Consider the following 17,636-nt stretch of genomic DNA (forward strand, 5'->3'; position numbering starts at 1 on the left):
CTGTGGAATGAAGAGTGCCACCCCAGGGTAGTGTCAGCTCACTGCTCTTAATTGTATGTCTGCTGTCCATAAGTGTCCGCTGTTTCCTATGGCTGGAGATAAAGGCCAACGAATGCACAAGGAATGTTGATTTTTTATGGAACATCCTCCTCAAATTCAGTGTGTTGGAATGAATGGAATCCTAATGACGTTTTCAAATTCTTTCCTCCAAAAGTGAGGACAATAGATGGAATGGGTGTCATAAAGGACAGCTCTCTCCCTCCAGCATAGAGTAACTCTTTTCACTGTTAGGGAAACATTCACCATAATGTTTTCTCTCAAACCTACTGTATGTGTTTTGGGAGTTGAGGTCAACATCTGAAATGCACATTAAATATAGTTATTAAGGCCATCCATTGTGGTAGCCCAATACTAACGTAATCTCAAAATAACACAGCACTTATGATAACCATTTGTCCTGGACACAGCCTAGGACAGGTCATCTGAAAAGCCATAGGTCCAAATCTCTCCTGGCTGTTGCTACTCTATAACTCTCAATACAGCCTATCATTTCATGTCATTTCATGTGTATGTTTTCACATTACCAAGATGCAGTATAATACCTGTTGATTCAAACAGATACATTACTTTCATCTCTATTGTGCAGGCATATTTTTTCAGCATTGGAATGTGGTATGAGATTAATAAACAGACAGACAGACAGACAGACAGGCAGGCAGGCAGGCAGACAGACACACACACACACACACACACAGACAAAAAGACAGACAGACAGATAGACAGGCAGGCAGGCAGGCAGGCAGACAGACAGACAAAAAGACAAAAAGATAGACGGACAGACAGACAGTAGATAGTTGCATTCTAATCGTGTAAAAGAAAAAAATTGAAAGTAGATATATTCTGCTAGCATTAAACTACGATGTTCTTTCCCTGTTGTTGGCCTATACACTCCATCATTATAATAATTGAGGCTCAATTAGACACTGTCTACAATAGAGGATTAAAATATCCAAGTATACAAGTCCTGACATTTCTGTATTTGATATGGAATCAAGAAAGTTCACAGTGGGAACTAATCTGTGCTTACAAATAGCAAACTTGATCCTGTTACTGCCTCAAAGAGGTTAGAATAGCGCAGATATTTGGAAGACATTTTTACACTGGGGCTTCTCCAAAAATGTTTTAATGATGGAAGCTATTAGCATTGTTTTGGTATGTAATTAAGCCAACATATCAAAATAGTGTACATGTGAGCGTCTTGCTGCAGTGGAGATCTACAGAGCTAGTGTGTGTCTTGTTATCAGCTAGTAATGTGGTATCACCGCTATGTCAGAGCTAATATATTGGTTAGAATAAATTGTGTAAAAAAACAGTCTAAGCACAATCATTGTTAAGGGTAATGATTTCTCTCTGACAGCTGGAGCAGTGTGAGCATTTTCACAATAGTCTCACAGTGCCCACAAGCAATTCACGTCCGAACACAAATTAATTCACAACTCGGAGGGTCACAAGAGGCCCGTTTTGAAATGTGTCAATATCAAGACAAGGCCTATGCCATCGAGGGCTTTCTCCTCTGGCTTAAATGTCAAAAACAGACTGTATCCCTCTTATCACTTGCAGAAATAGTCGCCTCAGATGAATTGCCATCCTGCCACAGCAGAAAGATTCTAATAAATGCTGGATTGTTCGTACAGAGAGCAAGAGAGAGAGAGAAAGAGATAGAGAGCGGGTGAAAAGATAGAAATCCATTTGTATCTCCAGGCCCTGGCCATTTGCATGGCAATGAAGGGCATGAGTGTTCAGCAGTGTTCAGATGTGAGCCCAGACAATAGTGCCTGTGTTTGTTCTTCCCCGGGAAGTTTGAGAAGGAGAAAAAAGGGGGAGAAAAGAAGGGAGGTCATCAGTGGAAGGGATTACGCATTGTGAGACCCATGTCCATTTGCTGATACTGTTATTGTGGCTGAATTGCTGTGCAGTACCATGGCTCTTAGTTAACTAGATTGTGTGTTTTCTTATACACCATGATGATCTCTCTTGGCAGCACTCGGTGACGAGTGGTTTGGAGGACAGCTGAAACCCAGATAACGATGGGTATGGTGTCTGTTACAGGCTGTGAAGTTATGGCAGATAATGTATCTCTTTTATCAGAGATCTAAACATCTAAAATGTAAGTTTGTTTGTTTTTTTAAAAACATAATTAAGCAATATTGATACAATGTAGTTTATGAGGAGGATTGTTTGTAATTGCGTATGGAAAGCTGATATCATAACTGATATAAATTATCTTTGTCGATTCTTGTAGTTTTAAAAAAATACTTAATGTTGTTGAACATATACCATTTTATAACACTGTAATTACTCTACTAACTTTACATTGACATGTTGCTACATAGTAATTGCATTGCAATAGCATAGTATGAGGGATTTTTGTTATTCGATAAGAATTATATTGTTAATTGTTAAAAGTATTATACGATAGGCCCTCTCACCCCTACTTTATAACAACAAAAAAGAAGATGGAAAAAAGCTAATATGTTTGAAAAATGTAATGACTGAAGGAACTTCAAGTGAAAGTTGTCCTGAAACACACTGTGACCTCTGAAACATCCAGAAGCCATAGTTGTAAGATGACCTCACTCATTCTCAATACATCTCAAGCTGTTTTATTGTATTATTGTTTACATGATTCTTCATTCAAATGTATCAGTGATAATTGTTTGCATTTGTGAAACTAGTCTTACTGGGTAAACATATTAGAAACGGCAATATCAATATTTAAAACCTTTCCCAATGAGTAAAAAATAAAGGTTATGGATAGTTAGTGTCAGTGAAAACCTGCCAAGTTTATAATGTATCCTAGACAACAAAACAAAACAAAGTTCTCATAAATAGTACAATATGGCATTGTGCTATTGTTTATGTTCAGCTTGGGTTATTTATGGTTGTGATTGAGGAGACGTAGATGTCATTGTTTCATGAAGCAGAACAGTAAACAACATGTCCCAACATGGGCTCCCTTATGACCAATTAAAGAACATGTAGTTTTGGTGAAGTGATCTGACATGGAGTAAGACTGATGCCTCATGGTTGGATCCTTCACTGTGATAACAACCATTCAAACTGTCTGGTGGAAATCTGAGGTGGAACATGTCGTAATGTTTGACATTGCAGTGGGATTTGTCCATACTTGGTGTATAACTTTTGTTCTGTAACTACCTTGTTCCAGATAGAGAAGTACTGTACAGGCAGTTACAGAATTCTCTCCATAGCATACTCTGTTTTACTAGTTTATTACAATGTTATTACATGTTATTCCCATTAAGTTACTCTGTTAAAAGTCCTATGTCAAGTCACAAGTCCCACGACAAAACAGGAAACTTGTGAAATTCAACATTGTTATACAGTATATTTCCACACAGCACACAGTATGATGTTTTAAAGGGCAGTTTGCATTTACATTACATTTTTACATTTTGCATTTTTGACATTTAGCAGACATCTTTATCCAAAGCGACTTAGTGAGTGAATCATCTATCCATTAGTCATCATAAGAAAAATACATTTATGCTAGGACCAGGGGCCATTGGCAGTCACAATGCTAGAAGAAGGATTTTTCTTTTTTTTTTATTTATTTACAGTAGAGAAACTGTACAGGGGGGTAGTAGGGATGAAGAGGTCTTTAGGAGGGACAGTTAAGATGTAGCCTGACGAGATGGGTCTTCAATCTATGGCGGAAGATAGGTAGTGACTGCAGTCCTGACAGCAGTAGTACAGTTTGCCTATTTCTATATTGGTTAATAAAGAAAACACATTAAAACTGAATCTGCTTATCCTATGATGCCTACAGGCCTATACATCCTTACTATTCTAACTATTCTAACACCCTTTTAGGCACACTGCACATATGCTTAACATAGCCGGTGTCTGAGTAATGGCAGGTATGCGGTTAATATGCTCTATTTAGATATGGATTTGGAGAATGTGGATATCTCCATATAGGAAAATAATGTGATGGTCTCACTGCATCTAGTGCTTAACATCCCGAGACCTCGGCTCATTCTCACTCTCTCATGTGGCGGAGTAGAGTACATGTGCAGGCTACAGGAGGTCTGCTGGAATGGGAGGGAGGCCTATTAATTGTAATAAATGGCTGCCAACCGTAAGGTTCTACATGTACTGAAAAAGGAATTCAAAGGCTGGAACTGATAGAAAATAGACCCCTTTCTGAGGTTGCTGAGCTCAACATGGCAGTATAATTTGCATTCCTTGAAACATTGTCAGTTTTCTGGAATAACTAACCCGCCCTCCAACTTTCCCTGTTTCATTGTGTTACTGTACTTCAGCTACTGTAGCTGCTTTTTGATTTTATGATCATGGAAATAAGCTATTTCAGAATGAATTATTTTTTCCCTACAATCTCTGCTCCTCCATCTTCCCAGTAGTAGTGCATCTTGTCAGCCAACCACCTCAAGATCTGTTGAGCAGTATGTCAGCCACATTGGTGCATGACTTATCCTGCACTGATCTTTGTTGGCGGACTTGGGAGATGATGTTAAACATTGGCAGATGAGTTGCTCTCAGTAATGTCAGGTCCTGTTGTCTAGTTTTGGCCCAAGGCATTCCATAAGGATGCTTGGCAGCCCTATGAAAGCCCATCATTAGCTCACGATTCACTGGCCACTAATTGGAATGTCACTCCACAAGGCTAGGATAGATATGAATATGCCTAGTTAAGACGCACTTGCACACAAACACATACACTTTCACTCACATAGTGTAACCGAAATTGAATTTCAAAAAGCAAATTGTGCATTAGTAATTGATTTTGACCATCCCACCATAATGAATGGGGCTTGACAGCTAATTTACTTGTACAAGATTAAACATGACCATTATGCAGTCATCAAACATAAATCCAATCCCCACCAGACTACTACTACTACTACATTGTAAATACTATTACTAGATTTCATGATTTTGCCTCACAAATTAGTGTTGGGGAAACACTAGTTAACAAAGGAAATGTTCCTAGTTAACATTAGGAAACACTAGTTAACAAAAATCATAGATTCTAATTCATATTGTTAAAAAATCTGAATATATCTGGTTACATTTTGTTGAGCAATTTCATTGAGATGGTATTTTGGACCTTGCTAATATTTGAAACTATGTTTCTATGCACTGGGAACACAAAAGGAATCAATGAGCAATACATTTTCACATCAGGGGAGAATATTCAGAGACTATCTATTTATCAGTTACATACCTGCTCTCTCAAAGACAACATTAGAATTGGACGATCATAAAGGCAATCTGGGAAAAATAGTACACTAGCAAGATGCTAAAAACAAAAAATATCCCAAATCCATTACAGAGACACACCAGCTGCTTGGGGTGCATCACCGTTGGTTACCATACCAATCCAATACTATGTCATATTGGTTTGCCTGTTTTTCCAAGCCTGCACAGGGTTGACCATGTTGTCATGGTAGCGGTGAGAAATGATTAGATTAAACCAAACAGAAAGCCAGTGAAATGTATTAGGAACACCTGTTACATTTTTCGGACGATAGTTTTATTATGAACATGAGACTTGTAAAATATGTTGTAGAGTTCACATCTATTTAAATAGGTAACTGGCACTATGTGGTTGTATATGGTTGTGCTGATATCATTGAATTACTTTCAATGAGTCCACCCCCCCCCCCCCCCCACCCCAGAACCATGTCTCTCATACATTCATTGAATTACAAGTCTTCATTAGTCAGCTGGAGAGCGCTGTGTCACGCTATCGGAATGATGTTTGTGTCCTACTCACCCATGGAGTACAGTACAGTGTCTTGTTTCCACCCATAACAGAGGCATTTTTTCATCCGGTCCGGATCTGAAGTCAAGACCACAAAACTAGAGCATTCTTCCGCCTTCCAAGAGATATAAATCAAAAGTTCATGATCTTTCTCATCCAAAATTTGACTGAAAATTTGTTGATGTTTTACTGGACATTTTAAGAGCTATGTATTACCAGTAATCTCTGTTTACGTTTGATTCAATGTCTCTAAATACAGTCTTTGACAACACTAATAGAGGGCCAGGCTGGTGTTTTTATTTGCATCAAAGCATGGTGAAGATCTCTCTTATCTTTGTCAGATAGAAATAATAGCTACAATGAAATATGACCTGCATTACCCTTATCTAAATTGCTCTATATTGAGGTGTTCAGAAAAAAGCAAGGAGGAATAATTGTGGTTTGACCAAAGTTTTCTTCAATTTTCATCAATTCCTGTGATATGTATTCTTTCCAAACTGCCATTTATGTTTATTTCAGAGGCAACATGGCCATCCACAAAGACAGACCAATGACAAGATGCCTGATTGCCCCTCTGAGGTCATCATCCTTTTACTATGTTTCTATGAACGTCAGAGGAGGCATTTTAACGGGCCAGTGACACCTGCACCTTCTGTGCACTAGCCACGGGAAGGGAAGAGGAAAAATGCATCAACGGACTCCAACAATAAGATGCTCTGGTCTGCTGCCCATAGTTATCATCCTGTCCATGGTGCCTTGCTGTGTGTTTAGTGAGGCGAGAGTGTCACAGGGTCCTGAGGCCTACCAGCTCGAGCAGGGGACCGCTGATCTGCACCGTCGACTCAGAAGGGGCTGGATCTGGAAACAGCTGTTTGTTCCTGAGGAAGACCCCACTCCTCGTGTGATTGGCCAGGTACCTCATTCTCATCTGAAAAAATTAAAAGAAAGCCTTTCCACCAGATGTTAGGAAGCTAGCTATGCTAGAATGCTGCTACAATACAGTTGGTGAATAAAAAAATGGGCCACACTTTGAATGTTTGAATAGTGTTCGATAGATGGTCTAAAGATGTTCACACTATCAACAAACCTCAGTATGAACTGCAACCTCAGTCTGCATCTGCAACTTTCTCTCCTTTTCCATCAGCTCAAATCAGACTATGACAGAGGGGAGTTCTCCATCAAGTACATTTTGTCAGGTGAGGGCGCGGGGAATATGTTCGAGATTGATGAGTACTCGGGCGAGATCCGCACGCTGCAAAAGCTGGACCGGGAGAAGAAGGCCTTCTACGTTCTCCAGGCTCAGGCCATCAACAGGAAGTCCAACGAGCCGGTGGAACCCCAGTCAGAGTTCATCATCAAGGTCCAGGATATCAATGACAACGTTCCGCAGTTTCAGAATGAGCCGTATGTCTCCAGTATTCCTGAGATGTGTCCCATGGGTATGTGTGTCACCTGAGATATACATTTTTACAAATGTGAAAATATTCATTTGACTCATTGACTCATTGCGTGCGTAAGTCAGTGTTCGGCACAAATCTCTCATTGACCTCAACTCATGATTTACGTGAAAGTCAGAGATACACGCTTGGATCTCAAATTAGGATTTCGGCCAGGAAATTAGGATTTCAGCCTCTATGATTCAGACATCTTAGTTGAAAAATTTGATATGACAGACTTGATTTTGAATTTAGTTCTTGAAATCAACCTTTTTGTTATGTCCCGCAACTAAATGTTTAAGGTAAGCTTATACAGGATTTGAAATGTTGCAGTACCTACAGTTCGAGGAAGATCATTTGAAATGAATCGTCCCATCAATTCCCATTTGAAATGAAGGAAGAGTATAAAGGCTATATGGCTGTCCTCTGTCCCCCCTTCAGGAAGTTAAAAGTATTGGCTGAGGTATCATACTGTAGCTCTAAATCCCTTCATATAATTTATTTTTATTCTTTAAATAATGTTATCATTACCAGTGCCCATTTCATAGCGCAAGGATTACCATTTCAATTTATATGTAATCTGCTTTTGCAGAATAATATCTTTCATATAATAAATCATAATGCATTTGACTTGGAGAGAGAGAGGAGGGGGGAGGGAGAGAGAGAGAGTGAGAAGAGAGACACAGAGAAACAGAGCGGGAGGTACAGAGAACGAGAGATACAAAAACCAATACTGTGGTTGTGAGATAGAAAAGGCGAGAGACAGATAGCGGTCGCTGGAAGGAACTGAAACACGTAGACTGAAAGAGAGGGACAGAGAAAGATAGTGATAGAGTGGTAGAGAGAGAGAGATAGAGAGAGAGGGAAATGGGGAGGAAGAATGATAGAGAGGGAGCGAGTGAGAGAGAGAGAGAGAGAGAGAGAGAAAGAGACAGAAAGAGAGATGTCACAGCAGGGCTGGAGAGGTTGTCACACACACCTGCACAGCTTCAGTGGCTCGTGAAAGGCCACAGTGAGCATCAGCTGCCCACCTCCCTGCAACCCTTACCCGCCCTCCCCACCCCTCCTCTACACCCCTGAGCCAGACAGACAGACCCTGCGGGACCATGGGCATAATCACTTTATTTCCCCCGTGGGCAGGAGAGTCGCTGCCTGCCTGAACCAACTGTGCCTTGTGTGATCTGTTCCTCTCCCACAGGGACCACCGTGGCCCAGGTGACAGCCACAGATGCTGACGATCCCCTGTTCGGTAACAACGCCAAACTCATCTACTCCATCCTGCATGGGGAGCCCTACTTCTCTGTGGAGCCCAAGACTGGTACTGCAGCTGAGTGCAATTGCAATATTTTACCCAGTCAACTACTAATGAGTTCCGATAATTTGTTTATATTCATATATAGCTTTAGTTGTACTGTACCACTTTTACTGTAACCCTCCCCCCCCGTCTTCCTTTCTCTCACTGTCCCACCATCAGGCATTATAGTGACCTCTTGGTCCAACATGGACAGGGAGACTAGAGAGCAGTACCTGGTGGTGGTGCAGGTGAAGGATATGCTGGGACTCAGCGGTGGCTACTCTGCCTCTACCACTGTCACCATCAGCCTGACTGATGTCAATGACAACGGACCCACCTTCCAGCACAGTGAGTCACCATCACTCAATGACACACACACACACACACACACACACACACACACACACACACACACACACACACACACACACACACACACACACACACACACATACACACACACACACACACACATACACACACTTTTTTTGTGCTTTTGCCTGGTTTGTTTGTCTTTGGTTTGTTTTATCCCCATGCATCTCAACTCTATGTGTTGTTATTAACCCTGTCATACAAATACAAGCAAGTGGATGTATATTTATGTGTGTGTGTGCGTGCATGCGTGCGTGCGTGCGTGTGTGTGTGCTTGCGTGTGTGGGCGTGTGTTTGAGAGAGAGAGAAAGAGCCTGCTGGATGAATTTAATCATTCACACATGAAAGGACATTTGTCATGACCTTTGGAAACAAACCTGGCCTTCTCTGAGATAAACCTCTCTAAATGAATGCCTTAGGAAGAAATCAATTCCACTGAAATGAGAAAACAAGGACGGTACTTTTAAACATGTATTCTACACTTATGTTTTTTCCACTTCTAAATATTTCCTTTGTTTATATGTTTCAAAGAGGTAGTTACTTACAGTACATTTGTATTTTATATCTACAGTATTAGTCTCGCATAGCCATACCTCCAAATCACATTGTTCTTACTCCTCACATTAGCCGATCTGGATCTGGATGGAGCGCTGTGAGAACGAGCTCGCAATTTCATTGGATGTTACATCCCAAGAACTCTCCCCCACATGGCCGTAGATGATTGCTTGTTGTTGTGTGCGTCGTTTTTCCGGGTACTATAGGACTTTCCAAAAAATGCTAGCTTTCAACATTGAAGAAAACCTGAAGGAAAACCTGAATTCTCTTGTGCCAGAAGTGTGCTCTATACACAAAATGTTGTCGATGAAGGTATTAGGTATTTGATTGGTTTGATGTGTGGCAAGGCATCACTAATTTCAAACAGGTTTCCACCCCTTCGTAGCTACTTTCTGCAATGGATTTCACCAGGCTTTCCAAACTACGAAACGACTGTGCAGAGGGCAATTCAGTGCCACACTTTCACCTTTCTCTAAATGTATTATCAGTCTGTTGGGTTTGTTGTCTCAGTGTCCACCACTTGTGGCAGTCATCCAAATAGACTCAGTTGAAGACACAATCACATTTTCTCATCTTCTTATTAGACTATGGCCAGGATTACTGTATATAGACCGCCATGACTTATCTTTGACTCCCACCACAAATGATCTGTTTCTTTTTTTTTTTATCACTCTACTGCAAACTGGCTTAAAAGGCCATTTACAACTCAATCTCCAATTTCTTGAGCTCCACAAACTATGGAGAAAACATTTTTATACAATAACATGAAGTAAAAATTATCTTAGTGCAGCCAGCCATGTCCATGCAAACATATCACTCTAAAATATAGCAATATAACGTAGTTATCACAAAGTGTCCTCATCCGAAACAACTTATCTGTGTATGCCAATGGTATCTGAATCAGTTCATGACACCAATCTACCCGTTTTCTTCCATTATAAATGTAGTTGAGTTCTTGTGTCTCCAGACCTGTACACCTTTGCTGTTGCTGAGTCTGCGGCCGTCGGCACCACAGTGGGCAGGATCATGGCAGACGATAGTGACGTGGGCGCCAACGCCAGGATGAACTACACTCTGGAGGACTTGGAGGAGAGCGCCACCTTCAGGATACAAACAGACCCTGTGACACAGGAAGGGGTGGTGATGTTAGCCAAGGTGAATACAGAACCTGAATCCAGAATGGACCCTATCCCCTAATCACTGGACAGTTGTGTAGATCTTAGAGACTTGGAAAGGTGAAATCACTAAGGCTAAAACTTCTACTTTGTACCTGTTAATCCTGTCTTTCAAGGCGTTTTCTCTCTCTATGTTACTCATTTATACTGCACAATGCCCTTCATAGACTTGGCATAATGCTTTCCCTATACACAGTTTATTCCATGCAAGACCCAGGGGAATTGAATGGAGATGAAATGGTCTTGTTATGAAAATCATTGACTGTTTGAACCCCACTGGAAATACGTTAATGGTTTGCACGCTGTTTTTTGACTTGCATCATCTTGTCAAATCGCAATACAGCATCAGTTAAGTGCAAGCTCACAGCTGGTGGCTCATTGACTTTCAATGAACAATTTTTCTCATCCATTCTGAGAGAATTGAAGACTTGAAAAAAAGGACTTGAAAGTTGGCTCACTTGTATAACTGATTTCCTCATGAACGTTTTGGGCAATTCATTTAAAGTGACATATAACACTGTTTGAAATCCTATCAACAAAGGTCTTTCAAATTGTATAAAACAAGCAGGGCTGTCAAGTATGAGCTCAGCTACAAAGAGGTCCTATTGATTTCTTCTCTTTTTTTAGCCGCTGGACTATGAGAGCAAGAGACGGTTTGTTATGGCTGCAGAGGCTGTCAATGATCTTGTAGACACCCGCTTTCTGAGCTACAATGAATTTCAAGACAGGACGACCCTTAAGATCGTTGTAGAGGATGTGGATGAGCCCCCTATCTTTCTCGCCCCCATCTATGAGTGGAAGGTTCCGGAGAACGCGGTAACAGGGACCGTGGTCGGCACCGTTAGCGCCCGGGACATTGACGCTGTTAACAATCCCATCAGGTAAGGTGACCCTCCAATAGGAGACAACCTGAGAGTATATCCTGCCATCTTGCTGCCTCCCCCGACCAGCCCTATGTTGTACTTTCCACAAAATCAGTTTGGGGTGGGAATCATGTCCCTCGACAGCTGCTTCCATGGGGTAAAAAATCATTCTATTTCAAATAGTGTTAGTGACTTATTGCATCCATTTTTACCCTTGATCTCTGTGGATACCCCCTACATGGTCATATTTATCTCATATTACTTTAGTAGGAAATGAGGCCTGCTGAATAAATCATGGCTATTTTTTTTATACCTCACAGGCTTTTCTATCTATTGCTGTGGTATTATCACAAAGTGACGCGAGGAGGACGCAGGGATGTAATAAAGCACTGTGGGAGGTGGCATATGGAATTCTGATTTGCAGTCATTTGCAAGTGGGGCACGTTGTTGTGGAGGAGACAGCAGCAATGTTGCCTGTAGCCCACCCCGGCAATGCTGTTAACGAGTGGCAGGTGCTGCATATCATCCACAGTAGAGTGTCTATATGAGGGCCCTCTCGCTATGGGAATTGATGGCATACAAGTAATATTACTTTTTGTCTCCACAGACGTAATGAATAAGCTTACTCCAATTTGACTTTCTTTCCGTAAGATTAATTACTAACAGTGTGGTCCAAATCACATGATGCAATGGTGTGACTTTTCTCTCCTGTTCACTCTGGTTCACCCTGGTGGAACAAACAGTCTTGTAAATAGGCGGGTGAGGGTGGGAGTGAACAAATGTAAGTCAGTGAGACAGATACAGTATCTCATTGTTAGGCTCTTCTGTTTAGTCAGGTGGTAGACAAATGTGAGTTCTGTTCCAGATGGGAATTGTTGAGGCAGCCCCAACTACCTCAAAATATGCCATAAAAAGAAAGCACTGTTTGCATTTAAGACAATTAAATTGTATGATTGTCATTATCATAATCATCCATCATTATAATTTTAATTTATTCAGATAACATGGAACAATATTTAATTCGGAAAAGCAGTGGCATTCAAATAAGTAAATGGCAATATTACTCTCTATCAAATCTTCATGTCACGTTTTGTTGTTGTTTTGTTGTTGTGTCATACTGGGTTTTGTGCAAGCTCTTTGTTAGATATCTGTCAGTGGAGTCAGAAAAATGAGCATTTTCATAAATTATCTCTCTGTGGAATCCTTGTGCTTTGTGTGCTCAGCTAAGAGCACTGCTCACTTAATGGGTGTCCTGGTGATGTGTATTCCAGATTCTCCATTGACAAAAGCAACGATATCAGAAAGGCTTTTAAAATAGACCTGAACAATGGGACTATAACTGTTGCTAAACCTTTGGACCGAGAGTCTGCAGACTGGCATAATCTGACTATTACAGCCAAGGAGACAAGTAAGGCAAACCTATCTTACTATACAATAAGGCATAGCTTGATAATACAGAGGAAAAGCACAACAATATCCCTCATAATGAGAAGCATTCACAATGACAGGAAATAATGAACTGAGGTACCATCTCAAGTTAGCCCTCAAATGACCACAATATGCAACTCTTCTGAAGGATCTAAAACGGTTTTATAGCTTCCAATGTGTTCAATCTCTTGTCTGCTTTTGGACTGAATAGTAAAATACCAGTGCCCATTTCTTTTTTTCGCCTCAAGTCATAATTCAAGAAGATGTGAGCATTACAGAAGCATTTATTACATTCAATTGGGATTTTGACAGAGCTTTTCCAAAGCAATTATGATACATGCACCCAATGGACTCCAACAAATGTCTATCTTCACAACCACAGAGCAAAACCATCTATCCTCCTCTGTGGTGGTGTTCATCAAAGTTCTGGACATAAACGACAATGCACCAAGGCTTGCCAGAGACTACCAGCCATATATCTGTGAGGGGACACAATCTGGAGAGGTATGTTATGATAGCTACATCCCTCACTACTTTTACTTAGAGTCATTTGATTTTGACTCTACAGGTGTAATGTGTTATACATTCGGGTGACTTTATGGATTGGTGGTCTAAATCACACGTTTTGAAATTAATATCCTAAAGCAGAATGCATTGTAGATGTGTATGTCACAAACATGTATAACACCTTGTCTCTGCAACTCAATGAAGGAATGTTTTGAATGCTCAAATTTCCTTCGACCTTGGCTTAGACCATAAACCATCATCTGGCATCTATGTGTCTCTAGCTAATCCAGCTGATCAGTGCTGTGGATCTGGACGACCCTGCTGAAGGACATCACTTCTACTTCTCCATGGTCCCGGAGAAACACATCAACCCTAACTTCACCATGAGGGATAACCAAGGTTAAGTACAAACATATTCTCAAACAATCGCCTATCGTACTGTATACAGGATCCTATCCATCCACAAGTATGCACCATTCTACACCTTATCATACCATGCCATATGGTATTGTATCATATCATATGATATCTCATCATTTAATATTACATTACACTGTATAGTATCATATCATATCGCATGGTACCATGTCATATTGAATCATATGGTATCCTATCATAATGTGTCATATCAAATCTTATCCTATTCCATGTATTCACATCTCCTACAATCTTCATGTCCAGGCTTTCAAATGAGGTTCACTTTTCAATCCTGATGAATCTCAACCTGTCTCCTTTACCACAACAGACAACACTGCTGGCATCCTGGCGAGGCGGAGCTCCTTCACACGCAGGGACCGCACACAGTACCTGCTGCCCGTGGTGGTGACGGACAGCGGCTCGCCAGCCCTATCCAGCACCAGCACCCTGACCATCAGCGTGTGCAGCTGCCAGCCTGCTGGGCACTGCCCCACTGGCGGGGTGGAGGCCTTGGCCCTCTCCATGGGCGTCAGCCTTCAGACACTGCTGGGTCTGGTAGTCTGCCTGATCACACTCTCAGGTGGGTGGGTGAGGGAGATGTGGTCTTGATGTGGGCATATCAGCGTACAGTGCTCTTTTCAGGCAGGAGAGTGGCAATAAGATGCTTTGATACAGTATATGAAGCATCTACAGTATGTCAAGCAATATAATGCATTACAATATGATACATTACAAATGTGCTAATTATGCATTTTAAGTTTTCACAGAAAGTTTTACCCAATATATACAATAAGATGACACAATTAATTGTCTCAGTTCTCAAGTTGCTCTTTTTCAGCAGAACGGTTGTGTTAGTGTGAGCTCATGCAGTTCCACTTCACATCAACTTGGCAAGTATTAAGTGTATGACTGAACAGTTGGACTCTTAAACCTATCCTACTGTCAATTAATAAATAGTGATCATATACTCAAACTCACCAGTATGGCCTTAACAAAAACACAGAAACCACTAAACACTTGGCAATAACACTTAGCAATAATGTCTAGTAATGTGCATATTTCTGATGATACATCAATACCAATGTCATATTAGGATATTGATGGGTTTTACAGTAGAGTAGTGCTTTATTATGTCCCCTGCTGCTTTGGGTAGTCCCTACGCCTATCACAAAAAAACTTTAATATCAACGCTTACCAGGCTAACATCCATTCACATGAGCACAATGGCCCATAAAAACAATAGTAGACAATATGCAATATAGTAATACTATTTTTCCTAGGCCTAATAGTACACTAAAGTAATTCTCCCTTTGTACAATATATGAGTTTGAAATAATACAAATGATGGCTGTGATATTTTATTATTTTACTTGCAAAAACAATAATACTTAATTTGCCCTTGTTCAGTAATTTCTAATGTAATATTTCCACATTAACCATACAAAAAAATAAAAATAAAAACCATATACAGTATAATTTGCAATGCATATGCGGATACTGAGAGTGCATGTGTTACGTGGACCTGAGATGCTTTTTTCTCAGTTCTCCGTGCCCTGTGTGTTTAAACTGTAATGCCATCCTGCTATCTTCAGCGCTGTCCATTCTAATGCTCATGGTAAGAAGACACAGGCGGAAGCAGCAGGAAGAGCTGGAGGAGAAGGAGGAGCTGGAGCTGCCTGAGGTCTCAGAGAAGGTTCTGCGCTACGGAGAACTAGGAGGAGGAGGGGGAGACCTGGGCTTCTGCCAGCCTGTCCCCCTCCGCCCCCATCCCCGGAGAAGGGAGCGCAGACTCCGCAGGGCAGAGGTGGCAGCCAGCATCCGTATGTCTCTCCGCCACTCCCACCATATTGGCCCGGAGGACGACGTCTTTAAACAGTTTATTGAGGACAGACTGATCGAAGCTGACCATGACCCCTACATCCCGCCATTCGACTGCCTGAGGACCTATGCTTTTGAGGGGACAGGGTCGGCCACAGGGTCCCTCAGCTCCCTGGAGTCGTGTGGCTTCGAGACCAGCGCTGATCATCCACCACGTGACCCCGGACCACGTTTGATCAGACTCACACCCTGGTTCGGAGGAGGGGAGGAGGAGACCACCTTCTGAGAGAGTCAATACTGTAAATCATTATTAGAACATTATTTTTTTCCGTCCTGTGGAGATACAGAAGTAAAAAAACAGGACAGAGGCTTTGTTATATCTGTTGTCTTTTCGCTGTAAAACGGACTAGCTGTATTTAGAGACTACAATGTTATGACAATTGCTAGTTGTTGAACAGGTAGTTTCTCAATGCTTCTTAACATTATTTACAGCAACATACGTATATAACGTTCTCTTAATTGCCTTGTTCCGTATTGGTTTATTATATGAAAGCTGTATATTTGTATTACGTATTCAAAAATAGCCTTAAATAAATAAACACATCAGTAGTTTTACAATTCAAACGTCAAAGTTTTTCTAAGACAGTGTACTTTTTCAGTGAGGTATAGTAATGTATTCAGTTCAGTTTAGGGGACCTCAATTCCTCTCCTGAGAGGCCTGAAAGAGGAGATGTACCAGGCCACCATTAGACAGGTGACATACACTGTCACCAGCCTGGAGGACAGGGGAGGAGGGCCAGACAGGACCGCACTCCAGTTTAGACATCATGTATCTGTAAGTGGTATCGGGGAGAAAACCCACCAGCAAAGAAATGACGTACAAAATGTCTGAAGGTGAAAAACAACACTGCGAGTGCCCTTACCAGGTTTGAGGTCTCCTTAAGAGTGGATTCAGATATAACACAACAGCAAAGGCTCCTCTTCTCTCATCTGTGCTCCTTTCTTAGTTAGAAATTAATGTTTGGAGGTTGTTGTGGGTGAATGTTGCAGTGGCGCTTAGAGGCAACAGTCCTTAGAGGCAACAGATGATATGCTTCCTCCCCCTCCTCATCAACTAATTGGGCAGTTTGCATTATGATAAGGTCAATGTGGACAAGACTGACTGTTCTGTTTTGCTCCTGATGATATAACCACATTTTATAAGCAAACCTTTGTAGCAAGTGGTTCGGGATAGGCCCAAAGGTAGACAATAGTCCCCTATGAGCTTTCTTTTCCATATTTTAGAATTATCATATTGAACATGGGAGGGCCACTTCTTAGTCAGCTGATATACTGTATAAGCATTACTGTTCAAAGTCAGAAAAGAAATATAGCTATAGAGAATTCTGATTGAAAGTAGATTCTCACAATGGTATTCAACAGAACGGCCAGGTGACACGTCATTTCTAGTATTTTCAAATCAATCTCCATGTTTTAAATCAATCTCCACATTGGATTTGCCAGTGAATACTCTCTTGTAACGCCTTTTCAAACCTGCCTTAGCTTCCAAAGCCATTCAGCTCATGCGACCATTTAACCTTCGAGCTTTTTGTTATAACCTATGGTGAATATCATGGTTAATTTAATCTAACAGCCCTTTTCTTGACGTAATTATGTCCATTACGATGTGAAAAATGTGAAAAATTCTGCACTGTCAACGGGTCTGTGTCCTCGCTGCTGCTCAGGTTATCAATTCAGTCCCTTTTTCAAACAGAGTGCCATCCCCTTCACAGGGCATTGTGTTAAACACAAGAGGGGGGGTTTATTGGAGCTTTCATATAGGAGACAGCTGGTTGATTGAGAAGAGGCGGTGCCAGTTCATCGTCTCCTTTAATGAAAACCATTAGAAATCTTTAAATCTGAAGACTTTCATGTTAGAATGTCTCAAACACTGCTAGAGATTCAGGGATGGTATTTACATTCCCC

General features: G+C 41.2%; 1 protein-coding gene across 1 annotated transcript; it reads left to right on the forward strand.

The window, feature by feature from the left end:
* Positions 1 to 6,491: 6,491 nt before the first annotated feature.
* On the forward strand, positions 6,492 to 15,957 carry cdh19 (cadherin 19, type 2; the record flags this gene model as incomplete). The annotated part of the gene is made up of 11 exons (XM_083665013.1): positions 6,492 to 6,719; positions 6,951 to 7,245; positions 8,441 to 8,560; positions 8,717 to 8,884; positions 10,431 to 10,618; positions 11,266 to 11,519; positions 12,773 to 12,909; positions 13,312 to 13,433; positions 13,718 to 13,835; positions 14,182 to 14,433; positions 15,446 to 15,957. The coding sequence occupies 11 exons, from the start codon at positions 6,492 to 6,494 to the stop codon at positions 15,955 to 15,957; spliced, it is 2,394 nt and encodes a 797-aa protein (XP_083521139.1).
* Between the last annotated feature and the right edge of the window lie 1,679 nt (positions 15,958 to 17,636).

Source organism: Argentina silus (genome assembly GCF_951799395.1).
Source record: "Argentina silus genome assembly, chromosome: 1".
Classification (NCBI taxonomy): domain Eukaryota; kingdom Metazoa; phylum Chordata; class Actinopteri; order Argentiniformes; family Argentinidae; genus Argentina; species Argentina silus.